General features: G+C 36.0%; 1 protein-coding gene across 1 annotated transcript; it reads right to left on the bottom strand.

The window, feature by feature from the left end:
* Window positions 1–6,376: 6,376 nt before the first annotated feature.
* LOC121391354 (phthioceranic/hydroxyphthioceranic acid synthase-like) lies at window positions 6,377–23,478 on the bottom strand. Its single transcript, XM_041523013.1, has 6 exons — window positions 23,267–23,478; window positions 21,076–21,236; window positions 15,893–16,090; window positions 14,111–14,292; window positions 13,578–13,752; window positions 6,377–13,113 (listed from the first exon to the last, which is right to left on the bottom strand). The coding sequence occupies exons 1-6, from the start codon at window positions 23,476–23,478 to the stop codon at window positions 6,377–6,379; spliced, it is 7,665 nt and encodes a 2,554-aa protein (XP_041378947.1).
* Between the last annotated feature and the right edge of the window lie 840 nt (window positions 23,479–24,318).

The following is a 24,318-nucleotide window of genomic DNA, read 5'->3' on the forward strand; positions in this document are numbered from 1 at the left end:
TGTGTGTGTGTGTATATGTATGTATTGATGTATGAATATCTATATATTGTATTTATGTCGATGTTGACTGTTACATACATAGATATTAACGCACTGGCGCAGGGGATAATTAAATCCTTTCTAGCCTCACAAATTGTCCCATGCCGTTGCTGGGACTCGAACCTGTGGCACCGAATCGCCCGCAAATTGCAAGAAAAACCACGTTGCGCTCTGAACTATTGAGGCATCCATAAAAATTATGCTGTTTAACTCAACCACATGCATGGGGCCTACAATTATCGCGGTCGATCCCGCTTACGTGCATGACACAGTGGCAGACCTGTATGTATGTATGTATGTATGTATGTATGTATTATTTTATAAAATTTAATACAATTAAAAAAAGGTTTGATAGGGGGGTGCATAGCCCCCGTGCCCCCTACCCTACGTCACTGACATATGAGAGAGGAAACCCACTGCGGACATGTCGAGAGGGTTTTTTTCGATTAGAAGCATGGGATCTTTTATATACACCATTCCACGAACATGATAGTGCATACCATGACCTTTGTTACAACAGTTGTGGAGCACTGCTTCGAACGACAAATAGCCTACAACGGGGATCGATCCTAAATCGATCGCGCATCAGGCAAGCGCTTTACTACTGGGCTCGTCCCACCCTTGAAAATAGTAGTGACCAGTATTGCAGTAAATATTCAGTGTAAGTAATTTTGGAGAAATTGATTACAGCATAATTTGAAATAATTTTTTTCTCCAAAAGGTTGACCTTTTCGGGGCTGTAGCTAGCGGGGGGGGGGGGGGGGGGGGGGGGGGGGGGGGGGGGGGGTGTGTGTGTCAGTTGTTGTTTTAAAAAAATTATTTACTGATTATTGATATTGACGTTTAAAGTATGTAACCTCTCTGAAGTGGCTGCAAAATGGTATTTCAGAGCCTCTAGATTTCAAAATGTCCTGGGAGGCATGCCCCAGCCCACCTAATGTCTTGGGCCTTCCATGCTCGTTCGTTCCCCCTCCCCACCTCCCCCCCCCCCCCCCCCCCAAAAAAAAAAAAAAAAAAACCCAAACATATATCATTCACAAACATATTCCGAGCACATCCATAAATGCAACTAATAACCAAATTTCATTAATCTAGAACTTATAGTTTGTGAACAATGGAGTCAAGCGTAAAACATTAACGTTCTCAAGCTAATCGCAAAAGTTGACGTCGTGGTCGTCGTCGCCGAAAATATAATATATATACATCCCCTTTTGAGTACGTAAAGACGACATAAAAAAACAACATTTCTATTAAAATATATTTACAAGATTTTATTTAAAAAATTGTTTGCCATTTACATTACAAAACGGGCATATATACATATAACTCAAAAGTGACACAAACAACGTTTTGCTACATAATACAAAACTGCCTTATTAGATAATAACTTAAATGCAACACTTACTAAAGCCATCAACATAGAAACAAGATGTATGATGCTGCACCTACATTTCAACAGTGCTTGCATTGTACATTTTAAACCCCGTTAGTGCCCATGTTTTTGTTAGTATGATACATTTACCAATACAAACTTGTGATAAAGCTTAACTGCATTTTCTGATAATTTGACTCCTATCATTTGTAGACAGAACATACGAAAAATATTATGGCAACCATCTTGAAATGTTTAATCATAAATGACATACTAGTAGCATAAATGAAATTTTCCGAATATTGTGCACTTGAAAGTAGGTTTAGCATCAAACATCGACATTCAGTTATTCTTACAAACTAAGGTAGGATCATATTCGACAAATGCATGGTGGCGATCTAAAAATTCAAAAGGGTTACACTAAACTGAAAAGCATAAAATTAATCTGAATATTTGCTGACTAAAATCTAGGTTCAGCGTCAAACATCTACTTTGGTATCATTTTTAGATACTAATAGAAGAGAACATAAAAAAATAACCCCCCCCCCAAAAAAAAAAAACAAAACAAACCCCAAACAAACTAAAAAAAAACCCCAAAAAAACAACAAAAAACAACAACAAAAAAACCCACCAACAAAACCCCCCACCATGGTGACCATATTAAAAAACAAGAATTGTTGCCCTACTAAACCTAAATAAAATAAAAACAAAAACTGACAACAACGTTTCTCTTGATAATACAACGTTTTAAGCATTGTTGCCAAGATTCGAACCACTTTGTTTTCATTTATAAAATTATTACATTTTATAAATACATGCAGAAATATCATTTTTGTTTTATCTAAATGTAACGCATTGTTAAGAAATGCCATTATATGTGTTTTTTTCTTGGACGTTTTTTTTTTCTCTTGTTTTACGCAATGGTATTTGCCCTTATCCAGTGACGAGTGGTTTATCGGGTCAACAAGTCTATCAGCAATTAAATACATGCATGAACAACTGTTCCCAAACTAATAACTAAAAAACAACGAGTACGGTACTTATTAATACACATTCTACTGAATATGAAACAAAAACGATCAGGTTTCACAGCATACTACGCTCTATGGTAATATTATTAATAACGGTAAAAACAACAAAACATTAATATCTTAACCTTCGCAATCCTTTCATAAACATAACACAATTGAAAATAAATAAATGAATTTCTTATCCAATTTCATAGCTGGATAAAGCCTATATGAAAAGGCCCATCTTCTTCATTCGTAAAATAATAACTACATTTAAAAAACCCACTACAATTATACATTTCTTTGAGTATATATTCGTAAAGTGCCCTATGTACTCGTACATACATATTTTGTGAAAACATTTAATATGTAGTCTACAAAAACAATGGTCAGATATCATTTCCTTAAAAATTATTAAATTCTGTGGAATTAATTACAAGGATATACATAGTACCTTTCAACATACTCTTGGTCTTGGTGGTAGTCGGTGGAATAAATCAAGTTGGTGAATTTTCTGCTTCCAGCAGAAAATACATTGTGTACAATAATTTTTGAGAAGAACATTCACAAATGCCCATAAACTTTTGAAAAAGCGAGTACTGATAGATACAAATCAAATTGCATATAAAACAAAAACCATCAAGGTTTTTCATCTTACTACGTTCTATGATGCTACAAAAACGAGACACACAAGTTTGCAATACAATATATGAATAGAAAAAACCCCCACTTAAAAATAAACAACTGAAATTTCTATTCCACTACGATAGTCGGACACGGTCAATATGAAAATTCCAATTAATTATAATTATTATTGTTATTAAGAATTATTACTACAAATAACATTACACTAATTACTAAACAAAAGAGACATCATTTTATTCAGGATATATACAGTATTAATGAATTAAGCGTGAAATTTTTTATTATAGGCTAACATACTATTTTTCAATATGTGCGCTATGTTGATAGCCACAGCTTATGTACACTATCTTGAAATATAATATGAAGTATTTCTTTTTGCTTGCTATTTTAAACTGTATGTCAGTATAAAAAACAAACAAACCACAAACAAAACAAATCAAATAAAAAACAACAACAACAAAAAACAAACAATAAAACACCTATAAACAATGTAATCAAGTGAACTTTATCTACGTAGAGCTAATTGCATATTATTAATAAGTGTGCCACATGTTTACAGATTAACACATTTTTTTCAGTTACAGTACACGGCATGCTGATATCAGTCACCTGATATTTGATTATAAAAAGATCTAGTTCTACATATAAAGAGATGAATGAATGTTTAACACACCCCAGCACAAAAATACACATCGGCAATCGGGTGTCATAATAGGTCAACATGAACTATATATATATATATATATATATATTAGGAATACAAATTGTATTATGCGAGCCTCTGACGAGCACAATAAATTATTTTTTATTCCAATTATATCATATTGACGATATTGAAACACACGAGGGTAATAATATCGTTATCATATAATCTGAAGCTTAATACAACGCGCTTGTATAAACTATACACGCAACTTTAATTCCAGTCCGCCATTACTAGATATTCAAATGACATTAGCATATGTGGCGCGGTGTATTTTTGAATGAAAAAACCCGTCAAACTCGAATGACGTAATTTTGGATGTCCTTACATCAAAATAAACTAGTGCATAACATTTTTTGTTTTCTGAACGCTGGACAGCTTTCAGTGTAAAATTGCTATTGAAATGTTTTTATTTGGTGACTATGAATGCATACGTCAATTATTGAGTGTCTCCCTTGTACGTTTGCTTAAATGTCAATAAACCTTGTGCCGTGATCTCGATTAATTTGTATCTAATTTGCAAAGTTATCAAATTCTTAAAGTATGTGATCTGAAAAATATCACATACTTCGATTGCACTGAAAAAGTAAGATATTATATGATAAATGATATATAAAGGGACTATCCTGAGTTTGCTGCTATGGTATTTTGTGTACTATATATGGAGCCTTTTGATCACTGAAATTACATATTGAATATAGTTTCTTATCATGTGTGTTAGAAGATCAGCGCCTGTATATTCATTGTCTTTCTGGTCGTTCTATTATTTTTAAGTAGTCCAATCATTTTGTACACACAATAAAATAAAATGAAGTTTGACCTAGTACAAACACTAGAGCGATCAGAAACAGATATTTTATGGAGAAAAATATATTTAATTTACACATTTAGTCATAAAAAGCATCTCTTTTAGTCGGCAACATTTTAACAATGGCAACAATCTGAGGACAGTCCCTTTAACATTTTGTAACTTCAAAACATATATTGTACAAATCAAATTGTCATAAGATGTAATATATTACAACAGACAATGTATATACAATAGTGCATACAAAAGCAAAATAATACCTTTTTTCTTTCTGCATATGTATACAGTATTTTCTTAGCAAGACACAGGCGAAAGTTAAAACCTCTTTATGCTGTCTTTTACAAATGACAAGTAACGTTAATTTAAGGGAATATATTTTATGTAATTGCTAAAAACAAATAAAACACTTTTTTTTTTTAAAGTAGAACTAATTCAGTGTTTCACAATGCATAACAGTATAAATCTGGCATCTAATAAATCAGCTAATATTGTGTAAATGAATACTTTTTTGAATATCTTACATTCACATATATGTTTACATATCAAAGTGTTATCATAAGGTATAATATATTAAAATGGACATGTATATACAATAGTGTGTACAAACGTAGAATGGTGCCTTTTTCTTATGTCAATTAAGAATAATATGCTATTAGGAAATTGCTAAAAAAAATAAAACAAACAAACAAAAAGCAAAGCAAATCAACACCAAAAACACACATACAAAACAAAACAAAAACAAAGCAAAAAACCAACAAACCAACAAACAAACAACAAAACCAACAAACAAACAAAAACAACAACAATACAACAAAAATAAATTCAAAATCAAATGCATATGCTTCATTAAAGAGTTCCAAAATTATTATATTTTGTTTGGCCAAATAAACCTTGAATTTAGTTAAAAGATATTCCGACCAAACTTACCACATTGCTAGTAATGTTTGTGTCAGCCATACTCCCTATAATCGAATAGGGTATAATAAGATTAAATATTATGTTCAATTCTAAAAACAAAAACCCCACCACCACAATAAGAATGTGTTCTTACCCTTCCACAATCAAGAAATAGTATATTTCATTTCTACACAAAAAAATGGTCATTCTGCAATACCCGTCCTGAACTGCAATTTCTATAAACGTTTGTTTACATTCTTGTTGTAAGATAATACTGATCTGCAGTGGTAAAAAACAGCAAGTCTTGCATTAACAATTTTTAGAACATCACTTGTCAGTTTTATAATCCACTTGGTAAAGGCTTTTTATAGAAAAAAATTGTTGATTAGTTTTGTTGCTCAAGCTTAGCATGTGTCTTCTTTTTTCAAATGTGTATATAGCTATTTTGAATTATGTTTGTATATATTCTAGGAAGAACTCCTGTTGTCATCTTGTCACTGTAAATAACTATTGTAAAATCTGTCCTCATATGCTGTTGTTTGACGGCCTGAGTGAACCGAAATAAAGTTTACAAGGTTATAATATTTTGATGATTATCTTAAAGTGCCACAATTTCTACTTTAACTCATTGTGTACACAATTATATCTTATTGAGTTTGCCGTAGCATGGCATAATAGATTAAGGGGGGGGGGGGGGGGGGGGGGGGGATGTATAGAATATTATTATGTTCATATTAAATTTGATATGCTGTAATGTTGATACTTTAATTTGTATGTAACACTGACGGGATGCTTTAACTCTAATGCCCTAAACGTTCAGTAATACCTGAGTACTGCATAGTTTGTAGGACTTATACATGTAAGTCTCATATGTGTAATGTCTTTTGCATTCTTCGTAATTTTCACATATGTGAGTAATCTGTGAGGGTTTGATTATGGTTTGCTCTCAGTTTTCTTATACTTGCCATATTCCGTAGATAAGCAGTAGTCACAGAACTGTCACTGATTATTTCAGTAATCATTTCCTCAAAAGCCTTTATGATATGTTTAGCACGACTTCTGTGTAACACGTCTGAGTTGTACATCAAGTCAAAAGTTATTTGTTTTTCTTTTGTTCTGCTCCACATGCTAAACTGTGTCTCTGTGTGAGTTCCCAGGTCTTCTGACTTTGTCACGTCGAATGTGTAGCCTGCATCCTTTGCTAGTCTTAACAAAGGTATCACAAATTCATCTTCGACAATCACAACTTTGTTTCGAATTATGTTTGTGATCTTTTCGGAGCCAACCAGTTCACTAATGATGTCCAGTGGACATACACAGTGGTCTATTGCCATTTGAAGTGCAGCTTTATTATTCTGCAAAAATTCCTCAACACTTATGTTATCTGATGGGAATTTGGCTAGCAAAGGAATGTAGTTTGTTCCAAGTCCAACAGAATTACCAACATTTGGAATATACTGCTTTACATCGACTGTTGTTGAAATTGCCACATTTCTTTCATTGGTCATGAGGTGGAGAAGTAGTTGGTAGAAACTGGTAATTAATTTGTAGATGCTTAAACCTTTGGACTTTGATAAGTCAAGTAGTGCACCATAAATAGCTGGTTCTAGTGTTGCTTTCTCCTGTTGATATGTCCTATATTTTAATGTCTTTGGTCGTCTTTGTGTACCCAAAGTAATTGCAGGAATCTGTATTTCAAGCCAATGTTTCCAAAAGTTCTTCAATGCTTGACCATTCTCCTGCAAAACCTTCTCCATTTCCACTACTATCAGACTTCCTCCTACTGTCTGTAGATCTGGCAGTTTTACGTTATGTTGGATTGAAAGAAATATATCCACAATGTCCTTGAAAATTACCCCAATTCCTTGCATGTCAAAACCAATGCTGTTATATACTGTCCTGAAATGGCACATTTTGCCATGAATGTAAATGAAGCGGAGAGGGCCCTGTGTTTCTAGGTCAAAGGCTTCTGTTGAGTGTTTCTCTATCTCATCTATATTTTCTGCTTTAACTATTCTGAAGTCAGGTGGCATTCCAACTGGGTTAATTTTCCTCTTGACATTCCATCTGATGTTCTCGTTCTTTGGTACCTTTTTAAATTTTGTCCTCAGAACCTCATGTCGTGACATAAGTTTAGCAGCTATTGACTTCCATATTTCTAGCTTAGCTACTGTTTCTGGTATCGATATCTCGTTTATGTAATACAAACTTGGGTCAGTAGGACTCTTGCAGTAAATCTTATAGAAAGTGTATTCCATGTATGTCATTGTCTGTCCAGTGAATGGCGAAGAAACACCTGCTCTTGTAACTTTGTCAACTGAGGTCATGAATTTTCTGTTAATAAGTTCTGTAATTTCATTGGCTGAAAGATTTTGTCCTAGCAAGCCGTTTGAAGTAATCCGTACTTGAAAAGTTTGATAGATTTGGTTACTTGTGCTCATTGCCTGCATGGAATCCAACCCCAATTTATCTACACCTTTGTCTAATTCAAGAATTCCTGGATCAAGGCCAAGCAGATCTGTGAGTAATTCTGTTATGTATTCTCTAATTGTATTCAGCCTAGTGTCAGTGTCTGCAACCTTTAGTTGTTCTACATCAACAGTATGCTTACTGGCTGTCTCCCTTGGTAAATTCTCCATGGCTGGAACATCAAGGATGGAATTTAGCTTGAACTGTAAAGCCACATTATTCTCATTTGCTATGCTGTTGGCCAGCTTGATCGAGTTGAATTTAGCAGCAATGATGGTAGGCTTATCCAACATGAGTACAGACAAAAGACATTTGTGGATTTCTTCCGTGCTGAGTGGTATATATCCCTGTTCTTCCAAAGCAGCCTTAACATCAAATTTATTTTGCAGCATCCCAAGATCGAGGGGTCCCCAGTTAATACTCTGCCCAGCAAGTCCAGCCACTCTGCGTTTTTGTGCTAATGAATCCTGGAAGGCATTAGCTGCTCCATAGTTGCACTGACCAGGAGTACCAAACACTGCTGTAACTGAAGAATGCATGATGAAAAAATCAAGAGGTGTGTTTTCTGTAAGTAGATGCATATTCCAAGCCCCATGTACCTTGGGCGCCGCAACCTTCACAAACGTGTTTTGTGACATATTGATCAAAGTTTTGTCTTCAAGGACACCTGCTCCAAAATAGACCCCTTTAAGCAGTTTTCTTGGAAATTTGTCCTCAATTGTTTTAAAAACCTTTTTGAGAGATTGCATGTTTGTAACATCAGCCTTCATAGTACGTATTTGACAGTGGTGTTCTGCTGTTATCTTCTTTATATGTCGTAATTTATTCCTTGATGCAGATCGGCGGTTTATTGTAACAATTGCACCAGCTCCTTGTTTTGCCAGGAAATTAACACATTCCCATCCAAGTCCCGTTAGACCTCCAATCACAATGTATATGCCATCTGGACGAAGCAAAGTGTCTTCAAAAGCAAGCACGGGTTGAATGCCATAGCCATCGGCACTAGAAAGTTGAATCGTTGAGCATTGTATCAACCTTGCAACATTTATTTCTGTTTGGTGATTTGTTAGATCCTGAAATGTATTAGCAATTTTGTGGACAATGTTATTGTTATGTAGAATCCATTTCACTAGTTTGGGCATGGTGTCTATTGCTGATCTAGGTGTGAACATGTCACTAGCCCTGACAATTTGTATTTGTAGCTGTTGATTTCTATGACATAGCTGTAGATCAGCATGTCTTGGTAGTAGCTGGTCCATACAGACAACTCTTTTAGCATTTGGCCATAGTTTACACATTGTTTCAATTGTGTTTTCATTCAGTTGAATGGTTGATACAATAATTGCTTCAGAATATCTCGTCAGTAAACTAGGACTGTTGATGCTAACTATTTCAACCTTGTTGCCTCTTTGGATTGTCTCAAGCATGAATAGCAGTGCATTTGCTACTGGTTGAGTAACATCAGAACAAAGAATGAATATTTCCAGTTGCTTGTTCTTTGTTGTCTCAGAATCTACCTTACAAATACCTCGCAAGAACGAGTCATGAGGTTTATTGCGTGTTTCTCTTTGTGTGTCTGTTGATATACAATGGTGCCAGAGCAAAACCAGTTTCGTTAGAAGTCCTGGTTCATAAAATGATATTTTATTTATGTCAATAATGCTTTGTTTTGGAACTGTCATGAATGTACTAACTCTGCATGGAAAAAAAGCTGCAACATTTTGTAGCAAATCATTTCCTATGGACACTTTTCCAATGGTTTCAAGAGTGATTATGCTTGAATCTGGTACACACTGTTGATACAGACATGAGTTGTGTATTACAACCTTTGTTGTTCTGATTTCTACAGGGTCTAGTAGATCACACTGTATCTTCTGTTGATCATATTGAAGGTATGGTTCGCAAAGACGGTCTTTGTGCATAGACATCAGATTTGCTTTGCACTCCATATCAAGCTTGTTGTTTCGATATAGTGGCATGTGATCATTTGGAAACATCCGCTGACACCAAATAGAATTTTTATCAAAAACAAATTCATGACGTCCTTGATGATCTTGCTTTAATAAGTGTCTTACTGCAGTGGGCATTAAGGTATCAAATTTGTTATTTTCATCTGTATGCAGATCAACAATGGTTGCCATACTGTACACATGTTCTCTCAGTACCGATCTTACAAATCCCCAGCAGGATCCAGCTACCAGGTCTACTGAAGTGCTTTTGTTGCCAGTGTTCACAGCACTTTCTGTGACTATAACCAAAGGAACGTTTGCATTTTGTGTGTGGAGGTATAACAACAGACCTCTCAGATTCATTGATTGCCTGGTGATGGTTTGAAGGTATTCTTCCCCAGATAATGTGTCCACAATTTGTTGTTGACAACAAAACACTATTGCAGACCACGTGTCTAAAGCCACATATTTAGCATGAAGCATTTCACTCACATCATTTTCTGCAGTGTCAAGATCCAAGTATTTTAAATTTATGTGGTCGAGGGTGGTAGCATTTAGCTTTTTGTCAGCAATAATTAGCCACTTTTGTGATGGATTCACAGGAATATCATTTGGCAGTAATTTTTCAACTGGCGACCATTGCATTTCAAACATCATTTCATCTTTTTGTGAACCCAAATTTTTCGAGGTAAACTTCTCAATCTCAGCCAATACAGTTCCATCCAGTGAAATTAAAGATATGTGAAACACATTTATGGAAGGAGTTTCTTTTAGAAATGTCACGTGCACAAACATCTTATCTTCAACAGGACTTCGTAATCTCAGGTATTCCATCTGGATTGGCAGTGCTTTTTGGCTCTCTACTGCCTGTTCATAGAAAGCTCCTGCGCTATGAAGCATTGCATCCAATATTGCTGGATGAATGGTTGTTTCTTTCATTTCATCCTTGATAGACGAGTTCAGTGACACTTGTGACAAGACTTCTGTCTCACTCTTTACAGTTTCTCCAACAAGCTGAAGCATCTCTCCAAGAGTAATTCCAACATTACGAAGATATATGTAAAGGTCTTGTTTTGTAACAGTTTGTCTACATCTCTTTTTTATACTCTGAATATCAACTATAACATCTTCAGGAGAATGCTCAGAGTTAACTTTCCCTTCAGCGTACACACCACTTTGATCATGTACCACAAATGTAAATGATTCTGGCATATGCATTTTGGTAACATCGATGTCAAGTTGTTTACTCTTTCCTCTATTTAACAAGACTGGATGTTTGAATGTCAAAGAAATACTGCAGTTCTGATTTTTCTTTCCCTTGAAGTAGTGCTGTGCAAGAGCAAAGGCAGCTTCTGCATATAGTGTACCAGGAATGAGAATGTTTCCATCAAATCTGTGTTCATAAACACTGGCAGTTGATGTTGGAGACACAATAATTTTATGTTCACATTTAGAGCCACTGTAGTGAATTGTCTTCAAGAAAGGATGCAAGTTATACTTTGGCTCTATGCCCATCAACTCTTGTTGTTGGTCTTCAGATATATAGAGGCATTTGTTTGCACGGAAACTGTACTTTGGATATTCTGTATTCTGATGTGGCTCCTCATACAATGCATTCCACCTAAGATTGGCGCCATGCTCATATAGTTTGCCAGCTGTGTCAATCAGGCAGCCGAGTTCAGAATCCTTTTTCATTGAAGGAACAACAGTGATATTATCCCTGGTGAACAAATCGTTAACATGAGAACGTAGCACGGCCCTGGGTCCAATTTCAACAAATATATTAAAACAGTCCTCTTTAGCAGCATTGAAAACAGCTTTGCCAAATTGTACTGGATCCCGAATGTTTTTACCCCAGTAGCATGGTGTTGAAAAATCTTGTTTTTGTGCATTTTCACCACTAACAGTAGAGATAATTTCAGTATTTGGGCTGAATCCTTGCATGCCAGTAAGTTTCTTTTGAATCTTGCATTTTGAATCTTCTGTATGGTGGCTATGAAACGCAATCTTCAACCTAAGTGTTTGAAGAATAATTCCATGTTTCTGTTCATTTGGAGAAGTCAGAAGATCCTTTTCAATCTGTCCAATGGCATGAGCATCTCCACTAACAACAAAAGACTTGGGACTGTAGTACAATCCAATGTTCGCTCTGCCTTCATGTTCATTTAATATATTTTCAAGTGTTTCTACCTGACAGTTGCGTATAAGAAGCATTTTTCCACCAGTAGCATTTGCCAGAACATCAGTTCGATGAAATATAATTTTCACTGCATCACTCAGTGACCAAACTCCAGCTATATGTGAGGCTGCAACTTCACCAATACTCTGTCCAAGAACACAGTCCGGTTTGATTCCCAGGTGTTTCCAAAGTGCAGCTAGTGCAACCTGACATGCAAACGTAGCAATTGGACCAAACATTGTGTCTTCTACATTGTAGTCATCACAAAGTCGTTCATAGAGTGACCAAGAGACATACTCCTTTAAACAACTGTCAATCTCTTGAATCTTGTCTTTGAATAATTTAAATTCGGACATTAGTTCTTTGCACATTCCCACCCAAGCTATACCCATTCCTCCAAACACAAAAATCAATCTTTTACGTCTGTGAGATGTTCCTAAAATCTTATCAGGTTTTAGTGTGTCAACTAGTTCATTCACAGAATTTGCAGTAACCGCTTTCCTCACATGGAAATGATCACGCCTCGCTGTTGATGAAAAGGATACAGCTTTCAAATTTATTTCAGACTTTGTTTCAGCAAACGCAATAAATTCTTGGATACTTTCTTTTAGACCATTCTGGTCCTGTCCCGAGAAACAAAACAACAAAGGCATTTTTGACATGATTTCTTCCGTGGTGGTGTTTGCTATTTTTGTATAGGTTGATAGAACAGCATGAAAATTGCTTCCACCAAACCCAAATGAATTGACACAAGCAAGTTTGCTTTCTTTCTCCCAATCTTTAAGATCATTTGGAACCTCAAGACTGAACTTTTCAAAGTCAATGTCTGGATTCTTTTCTCCTGTTAAAAGTGATTTAACAATCTTGTTGTTCTTCATCATGAGCAAAACCTTAATAAGACCAGCAACACCAGCAGCAGATTCAAGATGGCCGATGTTTGTTTTTACAGATCCAATATATCTCTTCTTCTGCACACCAGAGGCCAGAAAAAACCTTCCTAAACTGTTCACTTCTACTGGATCTCCAGCTACTGTTCCAGTTCCTGAAATATAATAGAAATGTATGATGATATCATGTTTGATATTTAAGGTAATATATTTAGTTTATTGAACACCTAAAAATATATGTCTTTTTTATCCATTGGACTTATTAAGTGAAAACTATAATATTATGATCATTAGTTTTAAGAAATGTCTGAACACGAATGTTTACAAATCTATAATGGTAACATAAAAATTACAAGATATTTATTTGGTCATTTCTTCAAGACATAATTACCCTGATCAGTTAATTCAGCAGTTGTAGTAGAATTGTTGGGTTATATGCACTGTTAGCTAGAGTACATTTCAGGAAGAGGGTTGACATGGCACCAGCACCCACTTTTGGAAAGGAGCTGCAACCTACAAACACTGTTGCTGTTTCCTCCAATCGTATCCAGTATTATATTTCTGTAGGGACCTTTGGAATACCTGATCACCCTTGTTAATACCACAAGGTTTTGCATACCATGTGCTTCAATGTAGTCTATTTCACTCGCATCAATTCCAGCCTTTTGGTAGACAGTTTTCAGAAGCTGTTCTTGTTGTTGACCAGAAGGTGCAGTCATTGGAGAAACTGTTCGGCCGTCTTGGTTTGTACCTGTGACAATTGTTGCCCATATCTTGTCGCCATCCTTGATTGCCTATGCACAAACACAAATTATAAACTTAGAAAGGTGATATTGCTCTCTTTGTCTCTCTTGTCTCACTATCACTATTTCTCTCTGTGTCTGCTATATAATTTTATTTCTCGTACAGTGTGTGTGCGTGCGTGTACGTGTGCGTGTGCGTGTGTGTGTGTGTGACATTTGTCTTAAACAAAAATTACAATTCCTCATCTACTATTTTCCTCTGAATTATAAAAATTAAATAAATTATTAAAATACTGATCAGACATGAAAATGTCATGGATAAATATTTAAAGAACTGGCAAGAATAAGTAACGTATTGTAAAGAAAAGGGAAATAAATGCATTAGTCTTTTGAACCATCCTTCTCTTACGTCAGAGAGTCTTTTCAGGAGGACAACCCCGCATCCCTCTCCTCTTGCATATCCATCTGCACTGGCAGAGAATGCCTGACACTGTCCAGTCGGTGAGAGCATCCTGGCTTTGGTAAGTTGTATGAAGATCGAGGGTGTCAACACAGCATTTACGCCTCCACAAACGGCCATGTTGCAGTCGCCTGCATTACAGAATATTATTTATTTGAGATAAACTTTATTGTGGTTACGTCAAGCATTATAGTTACTGAAAACAATAAGAGGATAAATGTATGCTAAACTGCTATATTCCAGAATAATACATGAGAACATATACTAGTAACAGGGTAATTTTGAAAACAACCATTTAATTACATTTTAGGTGACTTGGTCAATCCCAATCAGATTTTGTGAGAAGCTTTATTGGCACCTGGAGAAACAAATTTGTAAATTTAGTTATTCTGCCCCCCCCCCCCCCCCCCCCCCCCCCCCCAGTTACCCAAAGGGTGGGGTCCCAAAAGAGGAACATTAAGTCAATTTAAAAAACAAAACCTACTAAAACTACCAATTCCAACCAAATTTTGTTACAGACTTGTTACAAACAAGTTTGTTTTAATGAATTGTGTTATTCTGACACACACATCTGGGATCTAAGGGGTTTGGCCCAAAAGAGGAAAATTAAGCCACTGTTTAATCTTCTCTACTCCCAGAAATGCGATAGCCGAATAGTCTTTATATATGTTAAGGTCTATAGATGGTTTATCTAATTTTTGAAGGTGTTTAATGTTGGCTCCCCCGTTTGTCCTCGGGGAGGGGGTGGGGGTGTTCTATGGTTATATAGAGAAATTAATTTAAACTGTTATTTCTTTGATTTCTTCTCCAAAAGCACTTAACCAATAACAACTACATTGTGTAGAAAGCTTTCTTGATACATGTAAAAAAAAAAGTGAATTTTCATTCTGTCCCCCCCCCCCCCCCCCCCCCGAATTTGAGGGGTGGGGGCCTAATAGGGGGAAATTAAGCCAATTTTGAAATATTTTCTTCTCTACTTCCATACATGCTATAACCAAATAGTCTTCAAATATTTATAAAGCAACATATGGTTTATCTACTTTGTTTATGACATTAATGTTGGCTCCCCTTTTGGTCCTCGGCTGGGATTGAACTACTAGAAATGCATTGGAATTATATCGTCTTCGGATCTACCAGACCATTTCCAATAAGGGCTGGGCCCAAAATGGGGAACATTAAGCCAATTAATATATATATATATATATATATATATATATATATATATATATATATATATATATATATATATATATATATATTCATTCTTCTGTTATTACTTCCAGAAATGCTATAACCGAATAGTCTTCTTGTATTTAAAGATCAATAAATGGTTTATATAATTTGTGAATGTCATTAATGTCAGGTCCCCCTTTTGTGAGATCCCATGGGGAGTGGGGTAAAATTCTCTATAGTTATATAATGAAATACATATAAACTAATATTTCTTCACAACTACTAGACCATTTTTATTTTGTGGGAAGCTTTCTTGATCCATGGATGCACACCATTATGTATTTTGATCATTCTGATTGGGATTTCTCTCTCTCTCTCTCTCTCTCTCTCTCTCTCTCTCTCTCTCTCTCTCTCTCTCTCTCTCTCTCTCTCTCTCTCTCTCTCTCTCTGCAATAAAATGTATTATGCATACATGCAGTAAGAAAAAAAGGTACTATTCCAGGCTCGAAATTCACAGGGAGTTAGATTACAGTAATGCCTGCCGTGTGACTAACGAACCTGATTTAAGTGCCTGACTACCAAGGTGGATGGCCAATAGAGCGGATGAGCACGCGGTATCCACAGACATGCAAGGTCCACGCAGGTCAAAGGTGTAGGAAACACGTGCTGACATAATACTGTTGGTGCCGCCTGTTACGCTGTAATGATCGAAATCCTTTTTGGAGATCAGCCTGCTATAGTCATCGTTCAGGACGCCTGTAATTAGATTTTTGTGGTTTAATATCTTAACATGTTTAGGTATTAACATAGCAAAGCACATTTCTGGAACTGTTTGCCACTTATCCAACAAAGTGACATTATAAAAATGGAAATCAGATTACTTAAATACAATTAAATACTACTAATCTAAAAGACAAAACCATTATCGTGATCAAAATCATATCATCGCACAAGACAGACTCAAAAAGGTATTTTGACAAGGTTGTAAATTTTTCCACACATCGCTGCCATGTGCTTCGTCTATATCAGGACTGCCACCATATGTAGGAAGACTGCCACCACAAGACTGGTTTGGCACATCTTAACTTAAGTGACACCAGAAACGTTTGTTGAGGCCCATTTTGTAATAAACGACCAATTTTGTAATATGTACCCATTTTGTAATAAAAAACGACCCATTTTGTAATAAGTACCCATTTTGTAATAAAAAACGACCCATTCTGTAATAAACGTAGGTACCCATTTTGTAATAAAATCGGACCCATTTTGTAATAAAAATAGGTACCCATTTTGTAATAAAAAAAATGCCCATTCTGTAATAAAGGCTTAAAACGTCAGAATACGACATAGATGTTAAATATATACAAATTGAAATAATTTTAAACTTTGTGTTTAGATTTTATTCAGTGGTTGGGAGTTCGTCAGGGATACGAATATGTCTTAAGGTTGATTCTGTAAGTGAACCTATTCAGTTTTTCCGTTCATCCATTACTCCAGACCGCTCGCTTGAGGTGCTTGTGTCGCAGGATCGAACTTCTGTGGACTCACAAATTGGGTTTTTTGTCTGTTCCAACCAGTACCCTAAAACTGGTATACTAAAAGCCCTGGTATGTACTATCCTGACTATGGAAAAGTGCATATAAAATATCCTTGCTGTTTTTCGTAACCCATCGTGTGGTATTATCTATCATGATCGGGGCGGGATCTAGCTTAATCGGTTGAACGTTCGCCTGGGGGACTTGGGTAACAGGATAGAACCTCCTCGGTGAACACATCAATTGGGCTTTTTGCCGTTCCAACCAGTTCCTCCCCCCCCCCCCCCCCCCCATTACGCCACGACTGTTACATTATAATCTAAGTGTAGATATGTGTAAGAGAAAGTAACCTACATGAATGTGTTGTAAAAGCCGTAGCAGCTGATTAAAAACAGTGGGTTTAATCAACAACTACTTAAGCTGAAATACACTCAAACTAGTATCCGTCAAAAGTGATTTCCCACTGACACTCCCTCCGCACACACCCCAGCCGCCCTACCCCATCCCCCACCCACCACGAGAAAGTGAACAATACACATAAAACACGTGATCATTCAGCCGATGGTTGTGGAAGTTAATTCTACAATTATTGTGTACAGGTACTGTCCCTTAACCGATTTACCGCTTACACTGTACTTTAGTTTCCCGCCTGACTATGTGCTCATATGCGGTCTTGAATGCATATATATATATATATATATATATATATATATATATATATATATATATATATATATATATATAACTACCCACACTTGCCTTTCTTATTCTTATTCTTCTTTTGTTATGGTTACCGGCAATATTAGGTATATATATATATTTCTTTCTAAACTTCTATATACATTTGCTAATAATCCCATAAATATGAACATTTTAAATATATACACTGTAATAATATTACAGAATTTTGAATAAGATTTGATGTATTTGAATAAATTGCTGCACAACTAATTGAACGATCCCATAGATTAAAAATATACCATGTGAGACACTAGAAGTGTCAGGAAATGTTAAATCGTAGTAACTGAACATGAACTATCCCTTATGCATGACAATAGGAACTATTTAAGTTAATTCATAAATGTGCTAATAATATTTCGATAAGGAACATTGTGTATCAAAAGCGGTTTATTTTTTACATAAATTATAAGCATGTACAGGTACTTCCTCCTGAAGTCAACACAAAATATTATTATAAATGTATGAATTCACTGAAAAATAAACGTATATTTTGAAAAGAACTGGAAAAAAACCCTTGTTTTCAAAACTATATATTCACAGAGACACACACAGATAAATACAAAGATGGACACACAGACACAGAGAGAGAGAGAGAGAGAGAGACAGACAGACAGACTGACAGACAGACAGACAGACAAGCAGAGAGAAAAACAGACAGATAAGCAGAGAGAAACAGAGACAGAGATACAGATATAATGAGACATACAGAGAAACAGTGAGGGAGAGAGAGAAACAGACAGACAGACCTGTATTGCAAAAAGAACTGAAAGTTGTTGGCCAAACCGTCATCGTTTCTAACAAAGGAAAGTTCTCCTTGAATAATGAACATTTTCATGAAAAAAAAACCGTTATCCAAACTATATATTCACAGAGACACACAGATAAATACAAAGATGGACACACAGACACACACACACACAGAGAGAGAGAGAGAGAGAGAGAGAGAGAGAGAGAGAGAGAGAGAGAGAGAGAGAGAGAGAGAGAGAGAGAGAGAGAGAGAGAGAGACAGACAGACAGACAGACAGACAGACAGACACAGGCAGGCAGGCAGACATATATGCAGAGAAAGCAATATAGACAGAGATACAGATAGAATGAGACATACAGAGAACCAGTGAGGGAGAGAGAGAAACAGACAGACCTGTGTTGCGAAAAGAAAACCAAACTGTCATCGTTTCTAACAAAGAAAAGTTCTCCTTGAATAATGAAACTTTTCATGGGAAAAAAAACTGTTTTCAAAAATATATATTCACAGAGACACACACGGATAGACAAAACAACAACAGACACACACAGACAGAGAGAGAGAGGAGGAGGAGGAGAGGAGAGAGAGAGAGAGAGAGAGAGAGAGAGAGAGAGAGAGAGAGAGAGAGAGAGAGAGAGAGAGAGAGAGAGAGCGTCCGTTTGGTTGCGTAACATTTATAATTTTCTTTTCCCAATACAACTTATTCTAACATTATTATTATGCAGAAGCAGGATGTCGTTAGAGGACTGCCGAAATAGAATAATGATTAGTGATCGTAACCACCATATGATGAATAATATGAATTTAAAAATGTAAGAAATTCGATCATTTCCAAAATATATCGTTTATGATAAATTTCCCAAAATATAACGCGGAAACAACCAACCAGGCACTGTACCATCTGCGGTTTTGTGAGAATAACTGTCGTATTCTCAGGCCAAGCCCACTGTTTTTACCCGCAATTCTAATTAATTTCTGAACACTTATAACTTTTTCAAGTGCGCCACATAAATGCAGTCGTTCAGCTGAGAAATCGTCAATATGTATTTCTGGTAAGAAAGATTCTGTCAGTTTTCTAAGTCCTGTGGATACCCTATTAAACGTTCCGAGCATGTGACAGTCATCATACATACACCATCTAATGATTTCCTTAAAAATCTCGTTTGGTAAAGCCTGTCCGTCACCGCACTCCCCTTTGTTAGATGCATTAATTATACCGGTGTTGCTAATTAGACATTCCGTATCACTGTCAGTTACTGGTGTGGAATGTGTTACAAGAGAAGGATACTCGTGATCATCATCTAATATAGAATCATCGTCAGACTGTAAACGATGTATAGTGTCATGAACTATTTCGGCTGAATTATTTAAACTGACGTAATGTTCCCCGTGACCTTCAGCAATATGACCAAGAACGAGTGTTGGCAATGCTGGATTAAAATGAGTTGAGGGAGATAGTAAGGTTGTTGCATGAGGTCCGAGACTAGAAAATACTAAAATGTTCACAAAGAACAATTGCGCAGCTCGCTGCAGGGTGATATGATCACCGAAAGTACCACTATTCCCCATATTAGTAAGCTTATCAGCACAGCATATATACACAGTATGTATAAACGCACAAGAGAATTCAATTATTATATTCATCAATTACACGCTTTTGGTTTTCATGTTAGGTAATAATACAATGAAATATATAAAATAAAAAATTACCTACATGCATAAAAGTATTACATTCACAAACAGTATAAAAGAAAAGTGACAACTAGTATGCTTTTAGACAAGAGAGTGCCTTAACTTATAATTTTTATGCCAAACTAATACACTTATCAATATTAATTAAATCTTTAATGTATGCTTCTTTAACATCACAAAGTATTTTAATCAGCTGTTGCTGTTCCGATAATTATGATACAGACTACCCACACAAGCTACTATTTTTGATACACAGCTGTAGAACATACTTGGTTCTTCATACCCCAACGAATAGCACTGGTTGGAACAAGAAAACAATGTATATTTATAGGGTTAGCGTTAGAAATTTCGTATCCCAGGCGAACCATCGACCATCGAAATAAATCTAAACACAAAGTTTAATATTATTTCACTTTGTATATATTAAACAAAGGCCTACACCTATGTTGTAATCTGACGTTTTAAGCCTTTATTACAGAATGGGCATTTTTTTTATTACAAAATGGGCACCTATTTATTATTACAAAATGGGTCCGATTTTATTACAAAATGGGTACCTACGTTTATTACAGAATGGGTCGTTTTTTATTACAAAATGGGTACATATTACAAAATGGGTCGTTTTTTATTACAAAATGGGTACATATTACAAAATGGGTCGTTTATTACAAAATGGGCCTCAACATTACTATAAAAAAACAGTGGCATATGACGGAGCGGTGTGACGGTGTTATGGAATTATTACTGATTTTTTTTCAGTCTTACATATATCTGGTAGAAAAGAAAATAAAGAAAAAGAAAAACAAAGAATAATTATTTAACAATTTGTCAGACGAGTCTAACGGAACTTAAACTTTTGTGTTATCTGATAAAATACTTTAGACATACATATCAACAAGAGTACATCTTCATATATTTACATACATCGTCTTTTGTGGCAACAAGATTGGTAGCATATACAGAATGTATGATTTTTAAATGAAAAGGCATGCATCTGGCTAAATATTCAACACAATCAGTTTACTAACCTATAAAGACTCCCGCGTTTGAACCCTGTATATTTTCTCTAGTAATTCCGCCATCTTGTAACGCCATAAAGACACACTCGAGGACAAACTTCTGTTGTGGGTCCATCTTCTCGGCCTCCTTGTCGTTGATACCGAACAATTTGTTGTCAAACTGATCAAAACTGCAATCATAATCTATATACGTAATCAATGTTCATAGGACAAGTAATAAAAAACCCAATGCTTATAAAATACCACCAACAACAACGAATTGTTATGTATAATGTTTTCTAGTATTGGAGTATAGTGGAGGACCAAAATACTTGCACTAACAAATATCTCTGGATGAGTCACTGAAGTATAAACTTTCTAAATGGATGACTCGTTCATTTTCTCATTTAATTGATTGATTATGCTTATATTCATTTGCGGTTCAGTAAAGCACCATTGACTAATTCAAAATACAAACACAACAACATGTTTAATAATCTCGTGTAATCGATCGACTATCATTTGTCGGTGGATCCATTCAACTGATTGGATTTTTCTCGTTCTAACCAGTGCACCACAACTGGTCAAAGGCCGTGGTATGTGTTTTCCTGTCTGTAGGAAAGTGCATATAAAAGATCCCATGTTGCATTAAGAAAATGTAGCGGGCTTCCTCTGATGACTATGTGTCAGAATTACCAAATGTTTGACATCCAATAGCCGATGATTAATTAATCAATGTGCTCTAGTGGTGTCGTTAAACAAACAAAAAAACCTTTTTTGTTAAGTCCAAGCACGAATGCAGGAATTTATGCAGGAAGAGGTCTAGACCGTGGCGATCAAAGTATATAGGAGGGGGGGGGGGGGGGGGGGGGGGGGGGGGGGTGCGGGTTCGAGTCATGTACTGAAAAGAAAGACAATTTGATTGAGCAGGAAAGAACTTCGACCCACGAAACCCTCCATCTGCGCTGGCGTCTGAAGTCATCTTTAATCGTGTATATATATCATCCAGTTGCAATGCAGTTTCAAATTCGAACTCTTACATATTAATTTCGAAAACCCAAACTTCCTGATATATATATCTTTGGATTATCGTACTGAGGAGTTCGTGTCATTCATTTTGAAGGGTGCAAAACTACATTCATCGCTGCAATAACGAATTAATTGGTCACTCTGACAATAATTTTTGGAAGTGTGTTTTAAGCTGGTACAAGAGCGTGAGTAGATGAATCTATTTTATTTTGAATGTTAAATAATTCATTATAGATGTTATAATTAATGTGGATTTGTGGAATTTTATATATTTACCCTGTGTATAAAGAGAAATTAACCCAAGTAGAAACTGAATTGGAGAAAGTTTTACATATAGATGAAAGGAATGTATTAGTTGGACACGTAAGCATTTGAAACCTATGAATGTAAAATATATATGCACATAGAAGGTTAATATGCAGATGATATGAATGTGTGATGTTTTAATCTTTTATTGTAGTTTTAATCCACATGGGATAGGAGATGTAGTCGGGTTTCTCCTCTTTCTCAGCGAAGCACTCTTAGTATTGTAAGAGGAACTGTTGTGGATTGATGGTTGGAACGGGACAAATGGTGTCTATAAGAAGTACTTAGTATCGTAAGAAGAAATGATGTGCTTGCTGGTTGGAACGGGACAAATCAGTACTGGATGACGGTAGTTGACTCAACGGTTGGAGAAACTCATCCAACATGGTGATGGGTGGTGGTGTGTGCATCCAATAGATGGGGGTGCCTGGTAATGAGGAACATTGGATTGGTTTATGTGGTTCTATTTGGAGAAATCTGTGAACATTTAGTTTAAACTTTGTGTTCTTTATTGAACTGTAGAAACAGGAATATTACATGGACAATGGAAACGAACTATATTGTAGGGTATAACAGTACATTGTTTATTGTTATTTGATATATATATGTGTAAATAGTGTGTTGAAATGATTGGAATGCATTGAATGGTGGGATGAAAGATGGTGTGAAAGGGTATCGTATGGTTATGTGTATATATATTTAATATTGTTTACTTTCATTAAATTTATTGTTTCAACATTGTGTCTTGTTGTTCATCCTAGTTACGAGTACGTGACAAATTTTGGTCATCCTAGTTACGAGTACGTGACAAAATTGATCATGTAATTGTATTGTACTGTTTGAGTGCGATTTTTCTCAGCATTATATGTATATATTGTAAAATTACTTTTTCACAAGTCCAGCTCTTCGGACATACATCTTGCCAGGCGCGTCGGGGTCATCGTCATAATAAGCCTCCAGATTCCACCGCTCGAGAGGAATTTCTTTGACGTGATTCTCTCCCTTTGATAAAACCCGCCAAAACTCTTCGATGTTGTCTGCACCAGGGAAACGACATCCTATACCTACAATAGCTATTCCATCGCTGTTTTCTTCCATTACCAGGCCTTATCAGAGGCTCAAATAGCCTTGATCTACTTCCAGCTTTCAGACCACTTCCTTTAACAGAAAACAAAAGGAAAATTGCAGATGAAATTAAAACAAAACCACCATTATGTCCAAAACAACAGAACAAAAAATTACGCGGACCTTTTGAAAAACAAAATCAAATAAAAAGGGTCCCCATATAATGTCTTAAATGTTGGTCAGTTACATATAATAAATTAATTAGAGCACTGGTTAGGAAAACGAGTCCAATCAAAATACCCCATGGCATTCCAGTCGGGCGCTCTATTACAGAGCTAGGTCGGTTTGGGATCGATCGTCATAGGTGGGCCCATAGGGCTATTTCTCGTTCCAGCCAGTCCACCACGACTGGTATATCAACGGCCGTGATATGTACTATCCTGTCTGTGAAATGTTGAATATAGAAGATCCCTTGCTAATAATGGAAAAATGTAGCGGGTTTCCTCTCTAAGACTATATGTCAAAATTACTAAATGTTTGACACCCATTAGCCGGGGTGGGACGTAGCTCAGTGGTACAGCGCTCGCCTGATGAGCGATCGATCTAAGGTCGTATCCCGTCGGTGGGCCCATTGGGCTATTTCTCGTTCCAGCCAGTGCTCCACAACAGGTGTAACAAAGGCCGTTGTATTTACTATCTTGTCTGGGGTAATAAAAAAAAATGTAAAAAAAAAATGTAAAAAAAAGAAAAAAAAAGGTACTATTTTGTCTGTGGGGTGGTGCATATAAAAGATCCCTTGCTGCTAATCGAAAAGACTATCCCATGAAGTGGCGACAGGGGTTTCCTCTATGTGGTCCTTAGCCATATGTCTGA

The sequence above is a fragment of the Gigantopelta aegis genome, unplaced genomic scaffold, assembly GCF_016097555.1.
Source record: "Gigantopelta aegis isolate Gae_Host unplaced genomic scaffold, Gae_host_genome ctg2195_pilon_pilon:::debris, whole genome shotgun sequence".
Lineage (NCBI taxonomy): Eukaryota > Metazoa > Mollusca > Gastropoda > Neomphalida > Peltospiridae > Gigantopelta > Gigantopelta aegis.